At 43.8% G+C, this 19,998-nt stretch overlaps 2 protein-coding genes across 4 annotated transcripts in view; one reads left to right on the forward strand and one right to left on the reverse strand.

The window, feature by feature from the left end:
• Nucleotides 1–1,813: 1,813 nt before the first annotated feature.
• LOC120946836 (THAP domain-containing protein 2-like) lies at nt 1,814–14,237 on the reverse strand. The gene is made up of 4 exons (XM_040361619.1): nt 14,070–14,237; nt 8,267–8,357; nt 4,884–5,079; nt 1,814–2,280 (listed from the first exon to the last, which is right to left on the reverse strand). Exons 2-4 carry the CDS (start codon nt 8,332–8,334, stop codon nt 1,990–1,992), a joined length of 555 nt encoding a protein of 184 aa, XP_040217553.1. The 5' UTR covers nt 8,335–8,357; nt 14,070–14,237; the 3' UTR covers nt 1,814–1,989.
• A 58-nt stretch (nt 14,238–14,295) lies between these two features.
• Nucleotides 14,296–19,998, forward strand: part of LOC120946830 (myoneurin-like) — a 48,606-nt gene continuing 42,903 nt past the window's right edge. For 2 of the 3 annotated variants that reach the window (XM_040361583.1, XM_040361604.1), the window contains exon 1: nt 14,296–14,403. The gene's annotated coding sequence lies outside the window, so the exon portion shown is untranslated. Of the gene's footprint in view, nt 14,404–17,887; nt 18,016–19,998 lie in introns of all 3 variants that reach the window. The other variant, XM_040361593.1, reaches the window with a different exon arrangement.

The following is a 19,998-nucleotide window of genomic DNA, read 5'->3' on the forward strand; positions in this document are numbered from 1 at the left end:
GGAGAAGGCGTCCCGCCGAGCTCCTCGGTGGCTTCATCCCAAAACTCGACGAGGAACTCGACGTGCCAAGCACGTCGAGTTCCTCTGTCGTGTGTACGGGGCCTGAGAGGAACATATTCCAGCTTATCTAGCAACCAGCTGCTTGACAGGAGAAATAGTCTCCTAAACACACCAAAAGCTCAAGAAAGTTATTCCTTACTCCTCAACACTAGTTGAAAAACTGATCATCTCTTACAGTTGGGGGGATTAGGCTACTTAAAAGAGGTGTCCTCCTAGCTGCCTGTTCGGTTGTTTTGCACCTAGCGAACTTCTTCTGGAAAAGGGCATCTTCAATCAGCACTGTGGGGAGATTTACTAAAACTGGTACATTCATAATCTAGTGCATCTATGGTATCAAATCAGTTTCTATCTAGCTTGTTCAATTAAGCTTTAGCAATAAAATCTGGAAACTGATTGGTTCCTATGCAGAGCTGCACCAGATTTTGGACTTTCATTTTAGTAAATAACCCGTGTGTCTCTCAATGAGTGCAAGAGAAAATAAAGGGGTAAGAAGAGCAACACTACTCCACCTGAGAAAATTTAGCTCGCCACAGTTCTTGTGCAGGGCTCCTTGTCATGCTGGAGGAAACACTAAAACTGATGATTTATGGGGAAGAACCTCTTTATAAAGAATTGAGCTGCACTATTTCCTGTAAATTGTGGAAGGATTTTCCTGTAAATAAATACTGTCCTGACAGGCGGTTTGTAAAAATTTAAATAAAAGGCATGTGGAATATAAAAAAAAAAAAGAAATCATACACTAAATACTATCATTACAGGTATTAACCACATACATTTCCAAGAATACAATACATTATTTTACTATAGAGGGCGTTGGGAATGCATCGGGGAGAAACTATGGGAGTTAGTAAAAGTAAGGGCGTTGCCATTGTCAAGGAAATCAGAAAGTCAGAAATCACCTGAATTGTGGCAGATGCTGTCCTGGCAACTTACTGACCTCCTAGACTTTCTCCCTTAGTGCAGTGTGTGACTTTAGGTAGTTGAAAGGTAGCAACAATGAGATTTTAGGTGAATTTTGTCCCCTTGCCACTCCATCTACAAAGTCAAGCTTAGACAACAAACAAAGCTACGTAAAAGGTAGAAATATAAACCAACATTATAAAAGTAAAGAAGGAATACTTGGAATCTTGTATAAGCCAATTTGAGAAAGGTTCTCTAAACACGATAACTCAACTTTTCCTCTCAATTTTAACTCTTCCAACGTCTCTCTCCTGAACTTTATAAAACAAATTAGTTGTAAAAATATGGTCTTGCAGAGATTTCCATGATTACTTGTATGCTATGGGATATGCAAAGCCATCCATACACAAGCTGAAGCCTGACATTTGACAGGTCAGGCCATTGCTATAGAGCAGTGGTCATCAACCCTGCCCTACAGGGCCCACTAACAGGCCAGGTTTTATGTATTACCATGGGGGAGATGCAGTCTAGAATACTGCAATCACTGAGCAGCAAATGATATCACCTGTGATGTATTTCAGTTATCTTGCAAACCTGGCCTGTTAGTGGGCCCTGTAGGGCAGGGTGGATGACCACTGCTATAGGACTTGACTTGAACTGTTTGCAGTTTGGGCTGTCAGCAAATGAAGGAGTGTTGGGTGTCTCAGTGTGCCCATGTATGAGCAGGTTTTTTTGTTTGTTAAGCATATGGAAACAACACTGGAATGGAGGTCTTTCAGTTAGTTATCATGTGGATGCTTGGGTGGGGTCACGCTAAGCCCATCTATGTCAATGCAACAACACTCACTTACTGTAGTTATACACTAATTGTTTTACTTATATTCCATTTTAGAACTTCATAAATCTCACACTTACACAAATAAGGCTTCTAAGTATAAAACTCTGTATGTACATTGTCTGACTATAGAATACATATGGATAAAGCCGTATCAAAGCACTTTTATAAAGTCACTTAAAGTCCATTATCCCTTACACAGGATCATCAGAAAGATCAAGAGACTGAACCTTGAATTTTAGCCTCCTGAACTTTTGTTGGGTGATCTTCAGTCTCCTTTTTACATTGTGAAGGGTGCTTAAGGCTTCATCAAGCCGTTTTTTCAGAGCCTTTGGGCTGTCCATAATGCAATAGTCGTGTTCCAAGGTAACCCGTTTTTCAACTATGTTTTGAGTAGGCATCTGTTCTGGGAGTAATGGAGGTGGGAAACAAAACTGCTCATCCTCATACTCAAGCTTTGGAGTTGAGATCTGTAATTTTCTGTCCTATAAGGAATAAGCACATAAAACATTAAAATGTATGTAAACACTGAGGCCTCGTACACACGACAGAATCTCGTCGTAAAAGAAACGTTGTTTTCCTCAACGAGTTTCTTGACAGACTTGTCGAGAATCTTGTCAAGCTTTCTTTGCATACACACTGTCAAGACAAAATCTCGTCGTTCTCAAACGCAGTGACGTACAACACGTACGACGGCACTATAAAGGGGAAGTTCCATTCCATTGGCGCCACCCTTGGGGCTGCTTTTGCTAATCTCGTGTTACCGCGTGTTAATAAAAGTTTGGTGAAAGACGATTTGCGCTTTTCAGTCTGTTACAGCATGGCGAATGTGCTATCTCCATTACGAACGCTACTTTTACCGAAGGTGCGCTCCCGTCTCATACTTTATTCTGAGCATGGGCGGCTTTCTAAGCATACACAAGAACGTGTTTCACGTTGTAAACCAGCCCAACGAGAAACACGACAAGGAAATTGAGACTCCCGACGAGAAAAAAGAGAACATCCCTCGACGAGATCCATCCTCGATGAAAAACATTCACACAACCGCTTTTCTCGGCAAAAATGCTCTGCCAGCATTTTTCTTGATGGATTTTGCCGAGGAAAACGGTCGTGTTCCATTTGAAACCTTTTGGTCTGTTAAATAATTGAACGCGGTTTTGTTATATCTGTTTAGGAAGTGAAGACGTTACCCATTGGTCTCCCAGTGGGCTAGTTACTTCCTGTGCTCTTTCAAATGGAAGGTTCTGTAGTCCTAACAAAATTCCTGTCCTTGAGTGACAATACTGCTCCTCTAAAAGGCACGGTACTGAGTGAGCATTGTCATCGTAGGACAGGAAGACAGTTATGCCACGTACACACGATCGGTTCATTAGATGAAAACGGACCAATGTTTTTTTCATCAGATATCCGATGAAGCTGACTTTCATCAGTCTTGCCTACACACCATCAGTTAAAAATCCGTTCATGTCAGAACGCGGTGACGTAAAACAATACGACGTGCTGAGAAAAATGAAGTTCAATGCTTCCGAGCATGCGTCGACTTGATTCTGAGCATGCGTGGATTTTTAACCAATGGACTTGCCCACAGACGATCATTTTTTTCTATCTTTTTTTAACCATTAGATCATTTTAAAACAGGTTCTACGTTTTTTCACCGATGGCAAAAAAAAAAAACGATGGGGCCCACACACGATCGGTTCGTCCGGAGAAAACGGTCCATCGGACCGTTTTCATCAGACGAACCGATTGTGTGTACGCTGCATTACTGTCAGGATCAAAACCGATAAAAAAAAAAAGGGAAAGATCTTTGAAAAAAGAAAATTAATACAAGCACCACATCTAAGAACTGGTGAGTTGTATTATATCACAGTTTGTCCTTTGTTTAGCTACACTTTAAATTAGCGTTACCAGTTATGAGAGCATTCTGAAGCTTTGAACATTATTTTCATCCAACATATTCATAACATTTCCTTATATAAGCAGGGCTGTGGAGTCGGAGTCGGGGGAAATTTTGGGTACCTGGAGTCGGAGTCGGCAAACAATGCACCGACTCCGACTCCTACTAAATTTAGATTGGAATAATAAAAAAAAAAAAGCAAGTTTAAATGTCCCAATTCACAAAAAGTTATAATTAATGACTTCTCTACTGTAAGAATAAAGACCAATGCATGCAGTGCCTCACGTAACCGCTAAACGAACACGTTTAGTGACCGTGAAGAAGCATGCTTTTCATGTGCTTCACTATATGGCACGCAACGCACAATTAGGAGCTGCAATACTTATACTTTCCATAGTGTTGTGTTCTGCTTTTACAGGGAACGCATGTTAGAGAACCAGTAAGTGTCCAAATAAAAAAATTCCAACAGGAGTTTTATAAAGCACTAAAAGAAGTTGAAAAGTATGATCGCTCATCAAAACTTACTGTTGAAGAAGCCATCCTTGTTTATCCAGAGATCGTTAGTGATGTGGCCAGAATAGTTACTGCAATGCCACCCACCCAAGTCAGTGTCGAAAGATTATTTTCAGCCCTAAAAATAATAAAGTCTGACTTTAGAGCCTCTATGAAAGAGGATCTGGCAGAGGCAATTCTCTTCCTTAGAACTCTACATTGAATTGATTTGCATTTGCTAAGCCTAGAACTACATTTCAAGATTAATATAAACCATTTCTAGGTTTTGCAGATTTTGTTTTTGGTTCATTATAGATAAGCTTTGTTTTTGTTCTAAAACAACCAAATAATGTGGTTTGTATTTTTGAACTGGTAAAGATCCTGTTCCTGATGTTTATGCCTGCTGCTACTATCCAGTCACTTGATTGTTTTCATTGTGTTTGTCTTTTGCTTAAACTTTGCAATACAGTAGACTGTTGGCTTCCCAGCCAGTAGTCCTGTGGTAGGTTGCGTTTCTTTCCCTCAAGGAATGTATAAAATACATTCGCATATTAATACAGAGGAGTCGGAGTCGGGGAGTCGGAAGTACATAAAACTGAGGAGTCGGAGTCGGAACATTTATCTACCGACTCCACAGCCCTGTATATAAGTGTAATACATTTTACATATTTATTAAGAGCATGCAAGTACAGCAATTACCTTTCTCGATTTCCCAGGAAAAGAAAAGACTGTTGGCACAGCATCTACCCTCAGTCGAATTGTCTGGCCAGTTCTATCAAAACAGTACTCTTCAAAGTGATCTGAGCACAGCACTGCCTTGGAGGAAGGTTTAAATGTATTGCGCCTCATATTCACAACCCATTTTTTCAGAATCTCTGGTCGTCCATGTGGAAATCTGCAAAGATAGCCATCTTTTAAAATCAGTGTCTTCATTTTCATGTCACTGATAGCAGAACTATCAAATGAGATTTTCTCTCCGAGACTCATAATGATACATATAACATGTTAGAGGCAGATTTAAATGTTGAACGTTTGTAAGTGTCAGCCTAGACAGACCATGACCTAGAGTTGCTGTATTAGATTTAAATTGATTGTAAACCTCAGACATGAAATATGAACATATAATATTCCTATATTCCTATTCCTATATATAAGAGCACTGAGGGTAATTTCTGTCTGCTGCTTTGTTCCTCTGCTATCAGCATGAGTCACGTCTGACAAGTTTTCCTGACACCAAAAAAGATGACAGTGGAAGGACCCCCAGCTGATGGACAGCCTCAGTTCTATTCCTGTGTGAAGGGGGTATCTCTTCCCTCCAACATTTATAGAGGAAATGCTGCGCTATCTGGATGTTAGCATGAGTGCCTTGATGCAATGACACTAAATAAAAAATGTGTTGACGTGAAAACAAAGTTTTTTTTTCCATAGAGCGTGTGATCACAGCATCACAAACCTTATAATCCACATATGTGTTGAAATGTATAAATTGCCTCCATGCTGGTAAACAAATATATATATAAAGTATTTTTATGCAAACTCCAAAGAGTTCATATAAAATCAAAAACTTCATGTATCAAATATAGTGATCCAAATACATGCACATTTTTTTTGTTTATATACATACACACAGCTTCACTTTTTCCACATTTTGTTAGGTTACCGCCTTATTCCAAAATGGATTAAATTCATAAAAATTTTCCTCAAAATTCTACAATACCCCATAATGACAACGTGAAAGAAGTTTGTTTGAAATCTTTGCAAATTTATAAAAAATAAATAAAAACAAATCCCATGCACATAAGTATTCGCAGCCTTTGCTCAATACTTTGTTGAAGCACATTTGGCACCAATTAAAGCCTCAAGTCTTTGGCCGAGTACTCACGAGCAGACATGTGCGATGAAACCGGTCCGCGGACCGTTTTCATCGGACATGTCTGCCCGGGGACTTCTGTTCGATGGCCGTACACACCATCGAACAGAGGTCCGCGCGTAAACAATACGCGGGGCGTGTCCGCGGTGTCGCCGCGACAATGATGCGGCGACGTGGGCAGCCTGCCTTTAAAATGCTTCCACGCATGCGTCGAAGTAATTCGACGCATGCGAGGGATGGCGGGCGGCAGGACATGTACAGTAGGTCTGTACAGACCGTACATGTCCGGGCGGACAGGTTTCCAGCGGACTGTTTTAAAGCAAGTCCAGAAACCTGTCCGATCCGCCCGAAAATGGTCCGCTCGGGCCTACACACGGCCAAACATGTCTGCTGAAACTGGTCCGCTGTTTGGTCGTGAGTACGGGCCCTTTGAGTATGATGCTACAAGCTTGGCACACCTATTTTTGGGAAATTGCTTCCATTCTTCTTTGCAAGACCTCTCAAGCTCCATCAGGTTGGATGGGGAGTGTCGGTGCACAGCCATTTTCAGATCTCTCTAGAGATATTCAAATCGGGTACAAGTCTGGGCTCGGGCTGGGCCACTCAAGGACATTCACAGAGTTGCCCTGTAGCCACTTTTTTGTTATCTTGGCTGTGTGCTTAGGGTTGTTGTCCCGATGGAAGATAAACCTTCGCCCCAGAGCATTCTACAGCAGGTTTTCATCAAGGATGTCTCTGTACATTGCTGCATTCATCTTTCCCTCGATCCTGACTGGTCTCCTAGTTCCTGCTGCTGAAAAACACCCCCACAGCATGATGCTGCCACCACCATTCTTCACTGTAGGGATGGTATTGGCCAGGTGATGAGCGATGCCTGGTTTCCTCCAGACAGGATGCTTGTTATTCAGGCCAGAGTTCAATCTTCGTTTCATCACACCAGAAAATTCATTTCTTATGGTCTGAGAGTCCTTCAGGTGACTCCAGGCAGGCTGTCATGTGCCTTTTACTAAGAAGTGGCTTCTGTCTGGCTGCTCTACCATACAGGCCTGATTGGTGGAGTGCTGCAGAGAAGGTTGTTCTTCCGGAAGGTTCTCCTCTCTCCACAGAGAAACACTGGCGCTCTGTCAGAGTGACCATCAGGTGTTTTTGGTCACCACCCTGACTGAGGCCCTTTTCTCCAGATCGCTCAGTTTGACTGGGTGGCCCGCTCTAGGAAGAGTCCTGGTGGTTCCAAACTTCTTCCAATTTACAGTTGATGACGGCCACTGTGCTAATTGGGACCTTCAACACTGCAGAAAATTTTCTGTACCCTTCCCCAGATCTGTGCTTCGATACAATCCTGTCTCGGAGGTCTACAGACTATTCCTTGGACGTCATGGCTTGGTTTGTGCTCTGACATGCACTGTTACCTGTGGGACCTTATATAGACAGGTGTGTGTGCGCCTTTCCAAAGCATGTCCAATCAACTGAATTTACCACAAGTGGACTCCAATCAAGTTGTAGAAACATCTCAAGGCTGATCAGTGGAAACAGGATGCACCTGAGCTCAATTTTGAGTGTCATGGCAAAGGCTGTGAATACTTATGTACGTGTGATTTTTTTCATTTTTAATACATTTTCAAAGATTTCAAACAAACTTCTTACACGTTGTCATTATAGGGTACTGTTTGTAGGATTTTGAAGAAAATAATGAATTTAAGCCCATTGTAGAATAAGGCTGTAACACAGGTGTAGGCAAACTTAAAGGTGGAGATCTACCAGGATAAGAGATGGAGTGCAGTTGGTATCACTCTACACGGGACAGGAGTCAGCACTACAGAGGAGATATTAGCTTCTGTGGCTCTTGTTCCCTACTAGAGCTCTAACTTTACAAGTAGTGCCTTTGCATTGCACTCTGTTTGATTCTCTGGCATGGTGGATCAGCAAGCCCAGACTGCGATCTACCAGTCACCTGTCCGCGATCTACTGGTGGACCGCAATCTACAGGTTGCTGACCCCCCACTGTAGCATAACAAAATCTGGAAAAACTGAAGCGCTGTGAATACTTTCTGTACACGCTGTATGTCTTTGTGGCCATAAGAGTAAAAACATCAGACCATGAATTTAGCTACAGTTACTTTTAGGCCCTATGAAGTGTCTAGCACTCTTTTTAACGCAATCTAGGCAAATCCCATAAACAAATACATGCAGTTTGAATTTTCCTCATTCTTACCGGTGAAAAGACTTTCCACATCCACGTGTTTGTCGGCTTGTGCAGTTAATGGCAGCACATGCGGGCATTGTTAGATGCCATACAAAAAAACCTGAAACAGTATTTAGAAATAAAAATATATTATCAGATGTATGCAATACAGATCTGCATCCAGAAAATGACTACACGGAAAAAAATTGATGCCATGCTCTAGTGACGAAAACAACTTAGTGCACAGGATAAAATGGAAGCCATTAGGAAAATAAAGAGACTAATATTAAGATTAAAAATGGTATCAACTAATTTAAAACAACTGTCTTTATTTCACACAACAGTGGAACCCTGACTCAAAAATGTAAAAAGGACAACCATCTTTCTCAAACTCTCAGTCAAAAGAAATCTACAATCACATTTTCTTTTATTGTACCCAGATCTAGGTATACTTAATAATACCTTGTGAAGGAAATACTATGAATCCTTTTGAATATTATACTAAAAAATTTGAAAAATGTACATTTAAATAGTTTAACTACTTCCCTACCAGGCCTATTCTGGCACTTCTCTCCTTCATGTAAAAAATCATAATTTTTTTGCTCGAAAATTACTCAGAACCCCCAAACACACACATATACATATATATATATATATATATATATATATATATATATATATATTTATTTTTAGCAGACACCCTAGGGAATAAAGTGACGGTTATTGCAATTTTTTATCTTACACGGTATTTACGCAATAATTTTTCGAATTTTTTTTGGGAAAAAAATAAACGGTTTCATGAATTAAAAAAAATAACAAAATCGTAAAGTTAGCCCAATTTTTGTTGTATAATGTGAAAGATGAGGTTACACCAAGTAACTAGATACCCAACTTGTCATGCTTTAAAATTGCACACACTCATGGAATGGCGCCAAACTTTGGTACTTAAAAATCTCCATAGGCGACGCCTTAATTTTTTTTACAGGTTACCAGTTTAGAGTTACAGAGGAGGTCTAGTGCTAGAATTACTGTTCTCGCTCTAACGCACGCAGCGATACCATGTGTGGTTTAAAACGGCGTTAACATATGTGGGCGGAACTTACGTGCGCTTTCGCTTCTGAGTGCGGGCTACTGGGGACAGGGGCGTTTAAAAAAAAAAAAAAAAAAAGTTACTTAATTTTTTTTATTTCTTACACTTTATTTTTGCATTCTTGCATTAAAGTTCATTAAATGGTACTCTGCTCAAAAAAAAAAAAAAAAAAAGAAGAAAAACAAATTTTTATTTTCCAGGGTCCGTGCAATTTATTTTTTAAATGGTATATATATATATATATATATATACACACAATGTTTACAGGTTCTAAGTAACTTTCTTGCAAAAAAGAAATAGATTACATGTAAACAAAAAGTGTTGGAATAGGCCTGGTCTTTAAGTGGTTAAAGGAAAAGCTTAGGGTGTATTCTGCGTGCCATGTTTTAATTTATATTTAAGTATTACCGTAAAGTAATCCTTATGTGACTTTCACATTTACATATTTGTTCTTCAACATTATTATTGTATTTAAGCATGAGTTTTGTACACTTGCCACAACATACATTAACTTTACAACAACTCTGCCTACCTTCATTCCAGAAAACATAAAATTCTGCCCCCCCCCCCCCACTGCAGGGGGTTGACTGCCTGTTTATGTCTGGGGGACGTTTACTTACCTGATGCTTCACTCCTGCAGGCTCCTCTGTGTGGCTTACTGGATCCTGCACCCTTATCCCCCCTGTTCTGCTTTTTTGGGTTGGATAGGTAAGGGTTAGGCCCCTTGTGATTGAAAAAGGGTTAAAAAAAAATGTTTTTTTAAATATAGAAAAATAAATAATAAAACAATTTAAGAGACCCCCCACCCCTTCCCCACACACTTTACCAGGCAGTATACTCATTAGAGGTGCGCCGGAGTAAATAACAGTAATGAATGTTAGTAGAAGGGTGCAGAAGGTATGACTGTTGCCAGTATGTGCTTGAAAAAGTACTAGTGGGTATACCTGTGGGCAGTCTGTGCAGAAGCGCACTGCCAGGGTTGTGAAGTAGGTCAGTATGCACAGGAGAAGAGTGCAGAGGGTATGATGGCAAACAATGTGTGCAGGAGATAATTGCAGAGGGTATGAGAGAGGGCAGTATGTACCGGAGATGAGTGCTTGAGAATATGAGAGGGATAAGTATGTACAGGGGAAAAGTGCAAATGGTAGGCAATATGTGCAGGAGAGAAGTGCAGAGCATGGGTATGATGGCAGACAATTGAGGGGATCCGTAGTGGAGAAGGATCTGGGGGTTTTAGTTGATCATAAGCTCAATGATAACATGCAATGCCAAGCTGCGGATTCCAAAGCGAGCAAAGTCCTTTCTTGTATTAAGAGAGGTATGGACTCCAGAGACAGAGATATCACTTTGCCCCTGTACAAATCATTAGTAAGACCTCATCTGGAATATGCAGTTCAGTTTTGGGCACCAGTTCTCAAAAAGGATATCGGAGAACTGGAGAAAGTGCAGAGAAGAGCAACCAAACTGATAAGAGGAATGGAGGAGCTCAGCTATGAGGAAAGATTAGAGGAACTGAATGTATTCTCTCTGGAGAAGAGGAGAATAAGGGGGGATATAATCAACATGTACAAATATATAAGGAACTTGGTGTTGAGTTATTCACTTTACAGTCAACACTGAGGACAAGGGGGCACTCTTTACGTCTAGAGGAAAAGAGATTTCACCTCCAAATACGGAAAGGTTTCTTCACAGTAAGAGCTGTGAAAATGTGGAACAGACTCCCTCCAGAGGTGGTTCTGGCCAGCTCAGTAGATTGCTTTAAGAAAGGCCTGGATTCTTTCCTAAATGTACATAAAATAACTGAGTACTTAGATTTGTAGGTAAAGTTGATCCGGGGAATATCCGGTTGCATTTGGGGGGATCAGGAAGGAATTTTTTCCCCTGCTGTAGCAAATTGGAGAATGCTCTGCTGGGGTTTTTTCACCTTCCTCTGGATCAACTGTGGGTATAGAATTGTGTATATGGGATTGTATAATTTTTTTTTTTTTTTTTTAATGGTTGAACTGAAAGGACTATGTAATAAACTATGTAACAATATGTGCAAGGGAGAAGTGCAGAGGGTATGAGAGAGAGCAGTATGTGCAGGAGATGAGTTAGCCGACAAAACCCTTAAGTGTTATCCGACACACCCCTAAGTGTTGTGCGTCATCCGACACACCCCTAAGTGTTGTGCGTCATCCGACACACCCCTAAGTGTTGTGCGTCATCCGACACACCCCTAAGTGTTGTGCGTCATCCGACACACCCCTAAGTGTTGTGCGTCATTCTTCGCAAAAACCCTTAAGTGTCAGTGTGTTATACGACACACCCATAAGTGTTGTGCGTCATCCTATACACCCCTAAGTATCAGGGTGTTATCCGACACACCCCTAAGTGTTGTGCGTCATCCGACACACCCCTAAGTGTCAGGGTGGGTCATCCGACACACCCCTAAGGCCTCGTACACACGACGGGACATGTCCGATGAAAACGGTCCGCGGACCGTTTTCATCGGACATGTCCGCTGGCGGATTTTGGTCTGATGGCTGTACACACCATCAGACCAAATTTCCCGCGGACAGCGAACGCGATGACGTGGCCACGCCGTCGCCGCGCCGACCCTGGAAGGTCAATGCTTCCACGCATGCGTCGAATCACTTTGACGCATGAGAGGGCTTTCGGCCGAGCGGACATGTCCGGTGAGTCGTACAGACAACCGAACATGTCCGACGGACAGGCTTCCAGCGGACATGTTTCTTAGCATGCTAAGAAACATTTGTCTGCTGGAAACTGTCCGATCCGCCGGACAATTGTCCGGTCGGCCGTACAGACGACCGAACATGTCCGCGGAAACTGGTCCGCGGACCAGTTTCAGCAGACATGTTCGGTCGTGTGTACGAGGCCTAAGTGTTGTGCGTCATCCGACACACCCCTACGTGTCAGGGTGGGTCATCCGACACACCCCTAAGTGTTGTGCGTCATCCGACACACCCCTAAGTGTTGTGCGTCATCCGACACACCCCTAAGTGTTGTGTGCGTCATCGGACACACCCCTAAGTGTTGTGCATCATCCGACACACCCCTAAAGCCCTGTACACCATCCGACACACCTCTAAGTGTTGTGCGTCATCCGACACACCCCTAAAGCCCTGTAGACGCGATTGGTTTGTCTGATGAAAACAAACCATCGGTGAAAAAAATAGTTTTACATGTTTCCTATGGATTAAAAACTGATAGAAAAAAAACGATAGTCTGTGTGGAACTCCATGGGAGAAAAATCCACGCATGCTCAGAATCAAGTCGACGCATGCTCGGAAGCATTGAACTTCATTTTTCTCAGTATGTCGTAGTGTTTTAAGTCACCGCGTTGGACACGGTCGGATTTTTGACCGATGGTGCGTAGGCAAGACTGATGAAAGTCAGCTTCATCGGATATCCGACGAAAAAATTCATCGGATTAGATTCCATCAGATATCCGATCGTGTGTACAGGGCATAAGTGTTGTGCGTCATCCGACACACCCCTAAGTGTTGTGTGTCATCCGACACACCCCTAAGCCCCCGTTCACACCTAGGCGTATATACGCCTGTAGTGCGACGCCGCTGCAGCCCCGAGACGCCAGAGGGATGATTTAACATGCACCTCTAAGGAGATGGTTCACATCTCCACGCCGAACGCCTGAAAAAAAGTCCCGGACCTTTTTTTCAGGCGGCTTTCGGCATAGGAGATGTAAACCATGTCCATAGAGGGGGTGAAGGCTGTATTCACAATCGCTGCGTTTTGTCGCCGCAAATCGCGGGACAAAACGCTGCGATTTTGCACGCCGAGGTGTGAATGCAGCCTTAGTGTCATCTAAAGTTGCCACCTGTCCAGGTTTAAATCATGTGTCCAGATCCAGCGGACTGAAACCCGGACACATTATTCAGACTGGGCTGTGGCTCCCCAAAAAACCAAGATAGCCGCACACAAATCTGTTGCCATCCGGGAGTTGTAGGCTGCTGTCCGTAGGAAGATTCGGCATCACTGGGGGGCAGGACGATGATGTCAACAAGAGAAATTTGGCCCCACACACTGTTTGATGCGGCACGCTATGCGCACTGCATTACTACTCTGCTTGGGGGCACCCAAAGGTGCTCCAGGCCGCTAAAGTGTTCGGGTTTGGCTTGAAGAAAAGGTGGCAACCCTAGCATCATCCGACACACCTGGAAGATTCGGGGTGTCACCCGACACACCTGGAAGATTCGGGTGTCACCCGACACACCTGGAGGGGCAGATAGCCGTGGCCCTTGTAGCTCTTCCAAGACTATGAAGATTTTACTTCTTGCTTATCAAAAAGATCTACTGAACAGATCCTTAAACAAGGTGCTACTGATTGATTTTTTATTGATTTTTTTATTGCAGAAAATTAGTAAGTTTAAAAATGGAGGCAGATCTAAAGTTTGGTTAGCACAAATAACACAATGTTCCCTTCCCACACTGATTAAACACCAAGCTTTTCCAAATGAAGGTTTTATACAGCAGATTACATAGGCTGCCATCCTTCCTTCGCAGTAACCTTAGCTTGGACATGTAGTAGCATTGCTCTGATTTGTACAGGATGACGGATCACCTAACACACAGCACAGCACACATTAACCCAACTGTCCCCGCACATATATCACTATGGTTACGGTGCTATGTGGACCCTGGACCCACACATTAATGGAGCAAATTATTTTTGACGATATTTACATTTTTTCCATACGGCGTGCAATATATCCCTACCTTTATTCCGAGATTGTGTGACAACGGCACTGTACAGTCCCTAAAACTGGGGGGACCCCTCAGCAGGGTCAGGGTGTACCAAAATGGCGCCCGAGCCCGATTACAACTGTGCAAATGAAACAACGGCAACAGCCTCATCACGTCGCATTGCCGCCACAGCCAATCAGATTTTAGTAAACCTCCTACGTCTACTGAGCGACCTTTTTTTTTTTTTTCACTCATCTTTATTTGTGTTACAACAGAGAAGCAAAGTCTGTTTTTTTTTATTTATTTTTTTGGAATGACATCATTGTTTCTGGGGCGAAAGCGAGGCTGCAATGAACGGCGAGCGGAGGTAAGTTGTGGTGTGTGTGGTTTTAGGAAGGAGGAGGTGGAGGTGTGCGTTTAGAGGTATTGGAAACCCGAACTGAATGACATGTAGTTTGCCCATGCCTTGTCTATCAGAAATTGCTTCTTTTTTTTTTTCTCCCTTTACAATTCTCTTCATCATTTTTCTGTATTTGCCTCTCAGTGTTGCTGATCTCCTGCAGCCCAATTCTAGACATTTCTTGTGTACATTTCTCTGTCCAGGCTGGATGCACATCATTGCTCTAAACCGGATTGTTTTCTCATAGTGACAGCAATGGACCGTGCCTGTCTGTGTGTGTCAGCATGGCTGCTTGGAGTGTATGATGAGGAGAAACCAGGAGACAGTTGTCACCTTGTAACAGGAGCCTGTGTGAATTGTAGCCTCAGTTTCCTGTTCTTTGCTGACAGGAGTGGCACCTGGTGTGGTCTTCTGCTGCTGTTGCCCATCTGCTTCAAGGGTCAATGTGTTGTGTGTTCAGAGATGATATTCTGCATACATTGGTTGTATAACGAGTGGTTATTTGAGTTACTGTTGCCTTTTTATTAGGGTTGTCCCGATACCACTTTTTTAGGACTGAGTACAAGTACCGATACTTTTTTTCAAGTACTCGCCGATACCGAATACCGTTTTTTTTTTTTTTAAATGTGTCCCCAAATGCAGCCATGTCTCCCCCCCCATATGCAGACATGTCTTCCCCCCCCCCCCATATGCAGACATGTCTTCCCCCCCCCCCCATATGCAGACATGTCTTCCCCCCCCCCCATATGCAGACATGTCTCCCCCCCCCCCCATATGCAGCCATGTCCCCCCCCCCCCCATATGCAGCCATGTCCCCCCCCCCCCCCCATATGCAGCCATGTTCACCCGAGCAAGGGGGAGTGTCTATACGCGGCGTGGCGCAAATCATTACAGCTATTCAAATGAAAGCTGTAATGTTCCCCGCCCGTATTACCCAGTCGGCGGCAGCGGGGATGCGGCGTAACGGGGGGGGGGTGCAAGTATTCTATTTCGGTATCGGGGGTATTTGCGGGAGTACAAGTACTCCCGCAAATACTCGGAATCGGTCCCGATACCGATACTAGTATCGGTATCGGGACAACCCTACTTTTTATCATCTTGAACCAGTCTGCCCTTTCTCCTCTGACATCCACACAACTGTCGTTCACTGGATATTTTCTCTTTTTTGAACCATTCTCTGTAAACCCGAGAGATGGTTGTGCGTGAAAATCCCAGTAGATCAGCAGTTTTTGAAATACTCAGACCAGCCCGTCTGGCACCAACAACCATGCCACACTCAAAGTCACTTAAAGCAGGGCTCGACAAATTCCAGGCGCCCAGTCGCAATTACGACAAGAAATTGTGACCGGGCAAAAGCTGCGGCCTCAATTACTGGCGGGTGGTGAGGGCGCACGGAGACACAGTATCCTGTGTCTCCGTGCGCCCTCGCCTCCCCCGCCGCGCCTACGCCCACCGGTAATTGAGGCCGCGGCTTTGCGCCCTTCACAGAATGAAGCAAAGGCCGCAAAGCCGCGGCTTCAATTACCGGCCAGCGCGGCGGGGGAGGTGAGGGCTTATGGAGACACAGGATCCTGTGTCTCTGTGCGCCCTCACCTCCCTGTCACACGATCACGGCGGGCCCGCGACTTTGCGGCCTTCAAAGAAGGAAGCGAATGCCGCAAATCCGCAGCAGGGGAGGTGGGGACGCACGGAGACACAGGATTGTGGCACCAAATTCCTGCCACAATCACGGGGGTTCCAGTGACAATGACCCTCCAGAGGCCTCATCCACTGCACTTCATCATATTGTACAAAATGCTTTTGTTATGGCCTCCATCAGAGGGAGATAAAAGCCTCAGCATGAGGACCGGCCAGGAAAAGCAAGAGCCATCCAGAGAAGATTTGCTTAATATCTCTGCAAAACCAGACTGAGGGACCACAAGGACCAGCGTAAGCCCAACGTCACCTGGGTTACCATAGGTTACCGCAGGAATCAAAGGGGATGGGAAAGTCTTGTGGTCTCCTGAGGAAACAGAAACTCTCGGAAGGGTTCAGGAGGGTTGTTGGGATTTGTAGTCCCTCAGCAGCTGTTGAGCTAGCCTTTATGTAAGCCCCCCAAGCCCAATGATGGCCTCATACTAACACAGGGCTCGACAAAATCTGGGCGCCCGGTCGCAATTGGGACAAGAAATTGTGACCTGGCGCCTGGGGAAGCTTAGGCGCACTTTTTTGGGGAAAAAAATACACTTTTTTAATTAAAAAATAAGACAACAGTAAAGTTAGCCCAATTTTGTTATAATGTGAAAGATAATGTTACGCCGAGTAAATTGATACCCAACATGTCACGTTTCAGAATGCAACAAACTTTTACCCTTTAAAATCTCCATAGGCGACATTTAAAAAAATCTACAGGTTGCATGTTTTGAGTTACAGAGGATGTCTAGGGCTAGAAATAGAACATTGGTCTCGCTCTGACGATCGCGGTGATACCTCACATGTGTGATTTGAATACCGTTTACATATGCGGGCGCTGCTCACGTATGTGTTCGCTTCTGCGCGCAAGCTCATCGGGACGGGGTGCGTTTTCTGGCTCTTAACTTTTTTAGCTGTCTCCTAGATGCCAAGCAAATTTGTCATACCCTGACTTAAAGCAAAGCTCCAGCCCCCCCCAATAAATTAAAAGACCAGCCGTTCCAAATACTGTAGCTGCTGACTTTTAATATTAGGACACTTACCTGTCAAGGGATCCCACGATGACGGCACCCCAGCTAATTTTTTAATCTACTCTTGGGTGCTTCCACCACCATTCCTCGTAAGGGAAACCGGCAGTAAAGCCTTGCGGCTCCACTGCCAGTTCCTTACTGCACATGTGCAAAAAACGCGCTGGACTTTCTGAATGGCCCAGCAGCAGTGGAAGGAGGAAAGGGGGGGGCGAACTTCTGGAGGAACTCACCACGGCAAGGTCTTCCCCGGAAGTGGGGACGAGTACCTGTCAAAAACAGATAACCTCCAAAAAAGTGCCAAAAGTGAGGGGTGAAGCAAGCAAGTGGAGCTTCCTCTTTTGGGTGGAGCGCTGCTTTAAATTCCCTTTCTTCCCCATTCTGATGCTTGGTTTGATCTTTACCATGTCTAGATGCCTAAGGCCCCTTTCACACTGGGGAAGTTTGCAAGCGCTATTGCGCTAAAAATAGAGCCTGCAAACCGACCTGAAACAGCGGCTTCTGTTTCTCCAGTGTGAAAGCCAGAGATAAGTCCAGGAGATGGCGCCTTCAATGGACTTGAACCCATAGTAAACCAGCACAACTTTAAAATGCATCAATATTAAATATCCCTGCAATAGAAAAGTTTTTCTGCTTGCCTCTCTGATGGCTTGTATCTCATACCTTCGTTCTGCTCTAGTGCAGCTGCCTCTTTAAGCCCTTTTGACATTCAACACTTTTGGTTTTATCTCCTGACCCCTTTGTCACTACAGGACTTAGCATTGACGTAGTGGACAGAGGATGGACCACAGATATAAAACTATCCTAAAATTGTCAAACGCCAGAGAGAGGCCGCAGGACTGAAGTGAACGGAAGATAGGAGAGCGGGAGCACCAAAGAGGTGAATATTAACCAATTCCCATCTGGGCCATTTTAAAATGATGCCAGAGTGGGAGCCTTATTGTTCTGGATAGATGTCATATGACATCCTTCCTAGAATGCTCCTCCCACGGGCCACACTCTGGCGTAACCTGTTACACTCTGTATCCACCGGACACAGCGGATGACTGATTAGTGTACCGGCCGGCTGCCCATACCATGTGATCACTGTGACCAATCACTGTTGATCGCATGACAATTTTAATCAACGCCATTCATTGTGTACAATTGTGTTGCTAGCTGCGATTGATCACATGGTACAGATAGGGCTAATCACAGCCTATCTGAACCATGTGATTAGCTGTGGCCAGTCAGTAAAAATTCACTGCCATAAACAAACATAGTGTGTAAAAAATAAATAAAAGTACAGTGTTGCTATGGTCACAGTATGCAAACAAAATAATAAAACAATAATAAAACAAAAAAAAGAAAAGCAACTTTTTTTTTATTATTTTTTTTACATACTGTCACCAGTCAGTGTCCCTGATCACTGCCACAACAGTTATATGATGATGCTGTACCGCACTGTTGACAGTATGTAAAAAAGCAAAAAATTGTGGCAAAAAAATTATGACTGCAAAAACCACGCCATGCCTCTTACTTTGGACTGTCTACTTTCAAGAAATGTATATATATGTACAGGGCTGTGGAGTCGGAGTCGAGGAGTCGGGGGAAATTTTGGGTACCTGGAGTCGGAGTCGGCAAACAATGCACCGACTCCGACTCCTACTAAATTTAGATTGGAATAAAAAAAAAAAAAGCAAGTTTAAATGTCCCAATTCACAAAAAGTTATAATTAATGACTTCTCTACTGTAAGGCCCCATACACACGGGAGAATTTATCCGCGAATACGGTCCAGCGGACCGTTTCCACGGATAAATCCTCTCAAAGATATCCGCTGATTTCGATGGGATGGAGTGTACACACCATCCCATTGAAATCCGCGCGGAAATCCTCTGGCGATGACGTGTCGCGCCGTCGCCGCGATTATGACGCGGCGACGGGCGCGACGCTGTCATATAAGGAATTCCACGCATGCGTCAAATCATTACGACGCGTGCGGGGAATCCCTTTGGACGGATGGATCCGGTAAGTCTGTACAGACGAGCGGATCCATCCGTTGGAATGGATTCCAGCAGATGGATTCGTTGTGCAGCACAACAAATATTCGATCTGCTGGAATCCATCCCAGAGGAGATTTCTCCGCGGAAAGAGATCCGCTGGCGTGTACACACCATAGAATCTATCCGCAGAAACCCATTTGCTGGGATTTATCTGCGGATGGATTCTATCGTGTGTATGGGGCCTTCGAATAAAGACCAATGCATGCAGTGCCTCACGTAACCGCAAAACGAACACGTTAAGTGACCGTGAAGAAGCATGCTTTTCACGTGCTTCACTATATGGCACGCAACGCACAATTAGGAGCGGCAATACTTATACTTTCCATAGTGTTGTGTTCTGCTTTTACAGGGAACGCAGCGCCCATGTGTAACCTAGCCTCTCACTGATAAGGGATTAAATAAATATGTTTTTTGCAGGACTAGAGAGTGAGACACTTGTATAAGTGAAGGGAATGGAGGGCCAATAGTTCAAGACTGAAGCTGTAAACCATTGGAAAAACTGCTGTCATTTAGCTAAAGCTATAAAAACTTGTAAACTCTGATTGTTAGCTTAAACTTTAAACATGACTATGGGATTCTCCTAGGAAAATCAGGTTTTAGAATAAAAAAACGTTGTTTTCATTGTGTTTGTCTTTTGCTTAAACTGTGCAATACAGTAGACTGTTGGCTTCCCAGCCAGTAGTCCTGTGGTAGGTTGCGTTTCTTTCCCTCAAGGAATCTATAAAATACATTCGCATATTAATACAGAGGAGTCGGAGTCGGGGAGTCGGAGTCGGAAGTACATAAAACTGAGGAGTCGGAGTCGGAACATTTATCTACC

This window comes from Rana temporaria, chromosome 1, assembly GCF_905171775.1.
Source record: "Rana temporaria chromosome 1, aRanTem1.1, whole genome shotgun sequence".
Classification (NCBI taxonomy): Eukaryota; Metazoa; Chordata; class Amphibia; order Anura; family Ranidae; genus Rana; species Rana temporaria.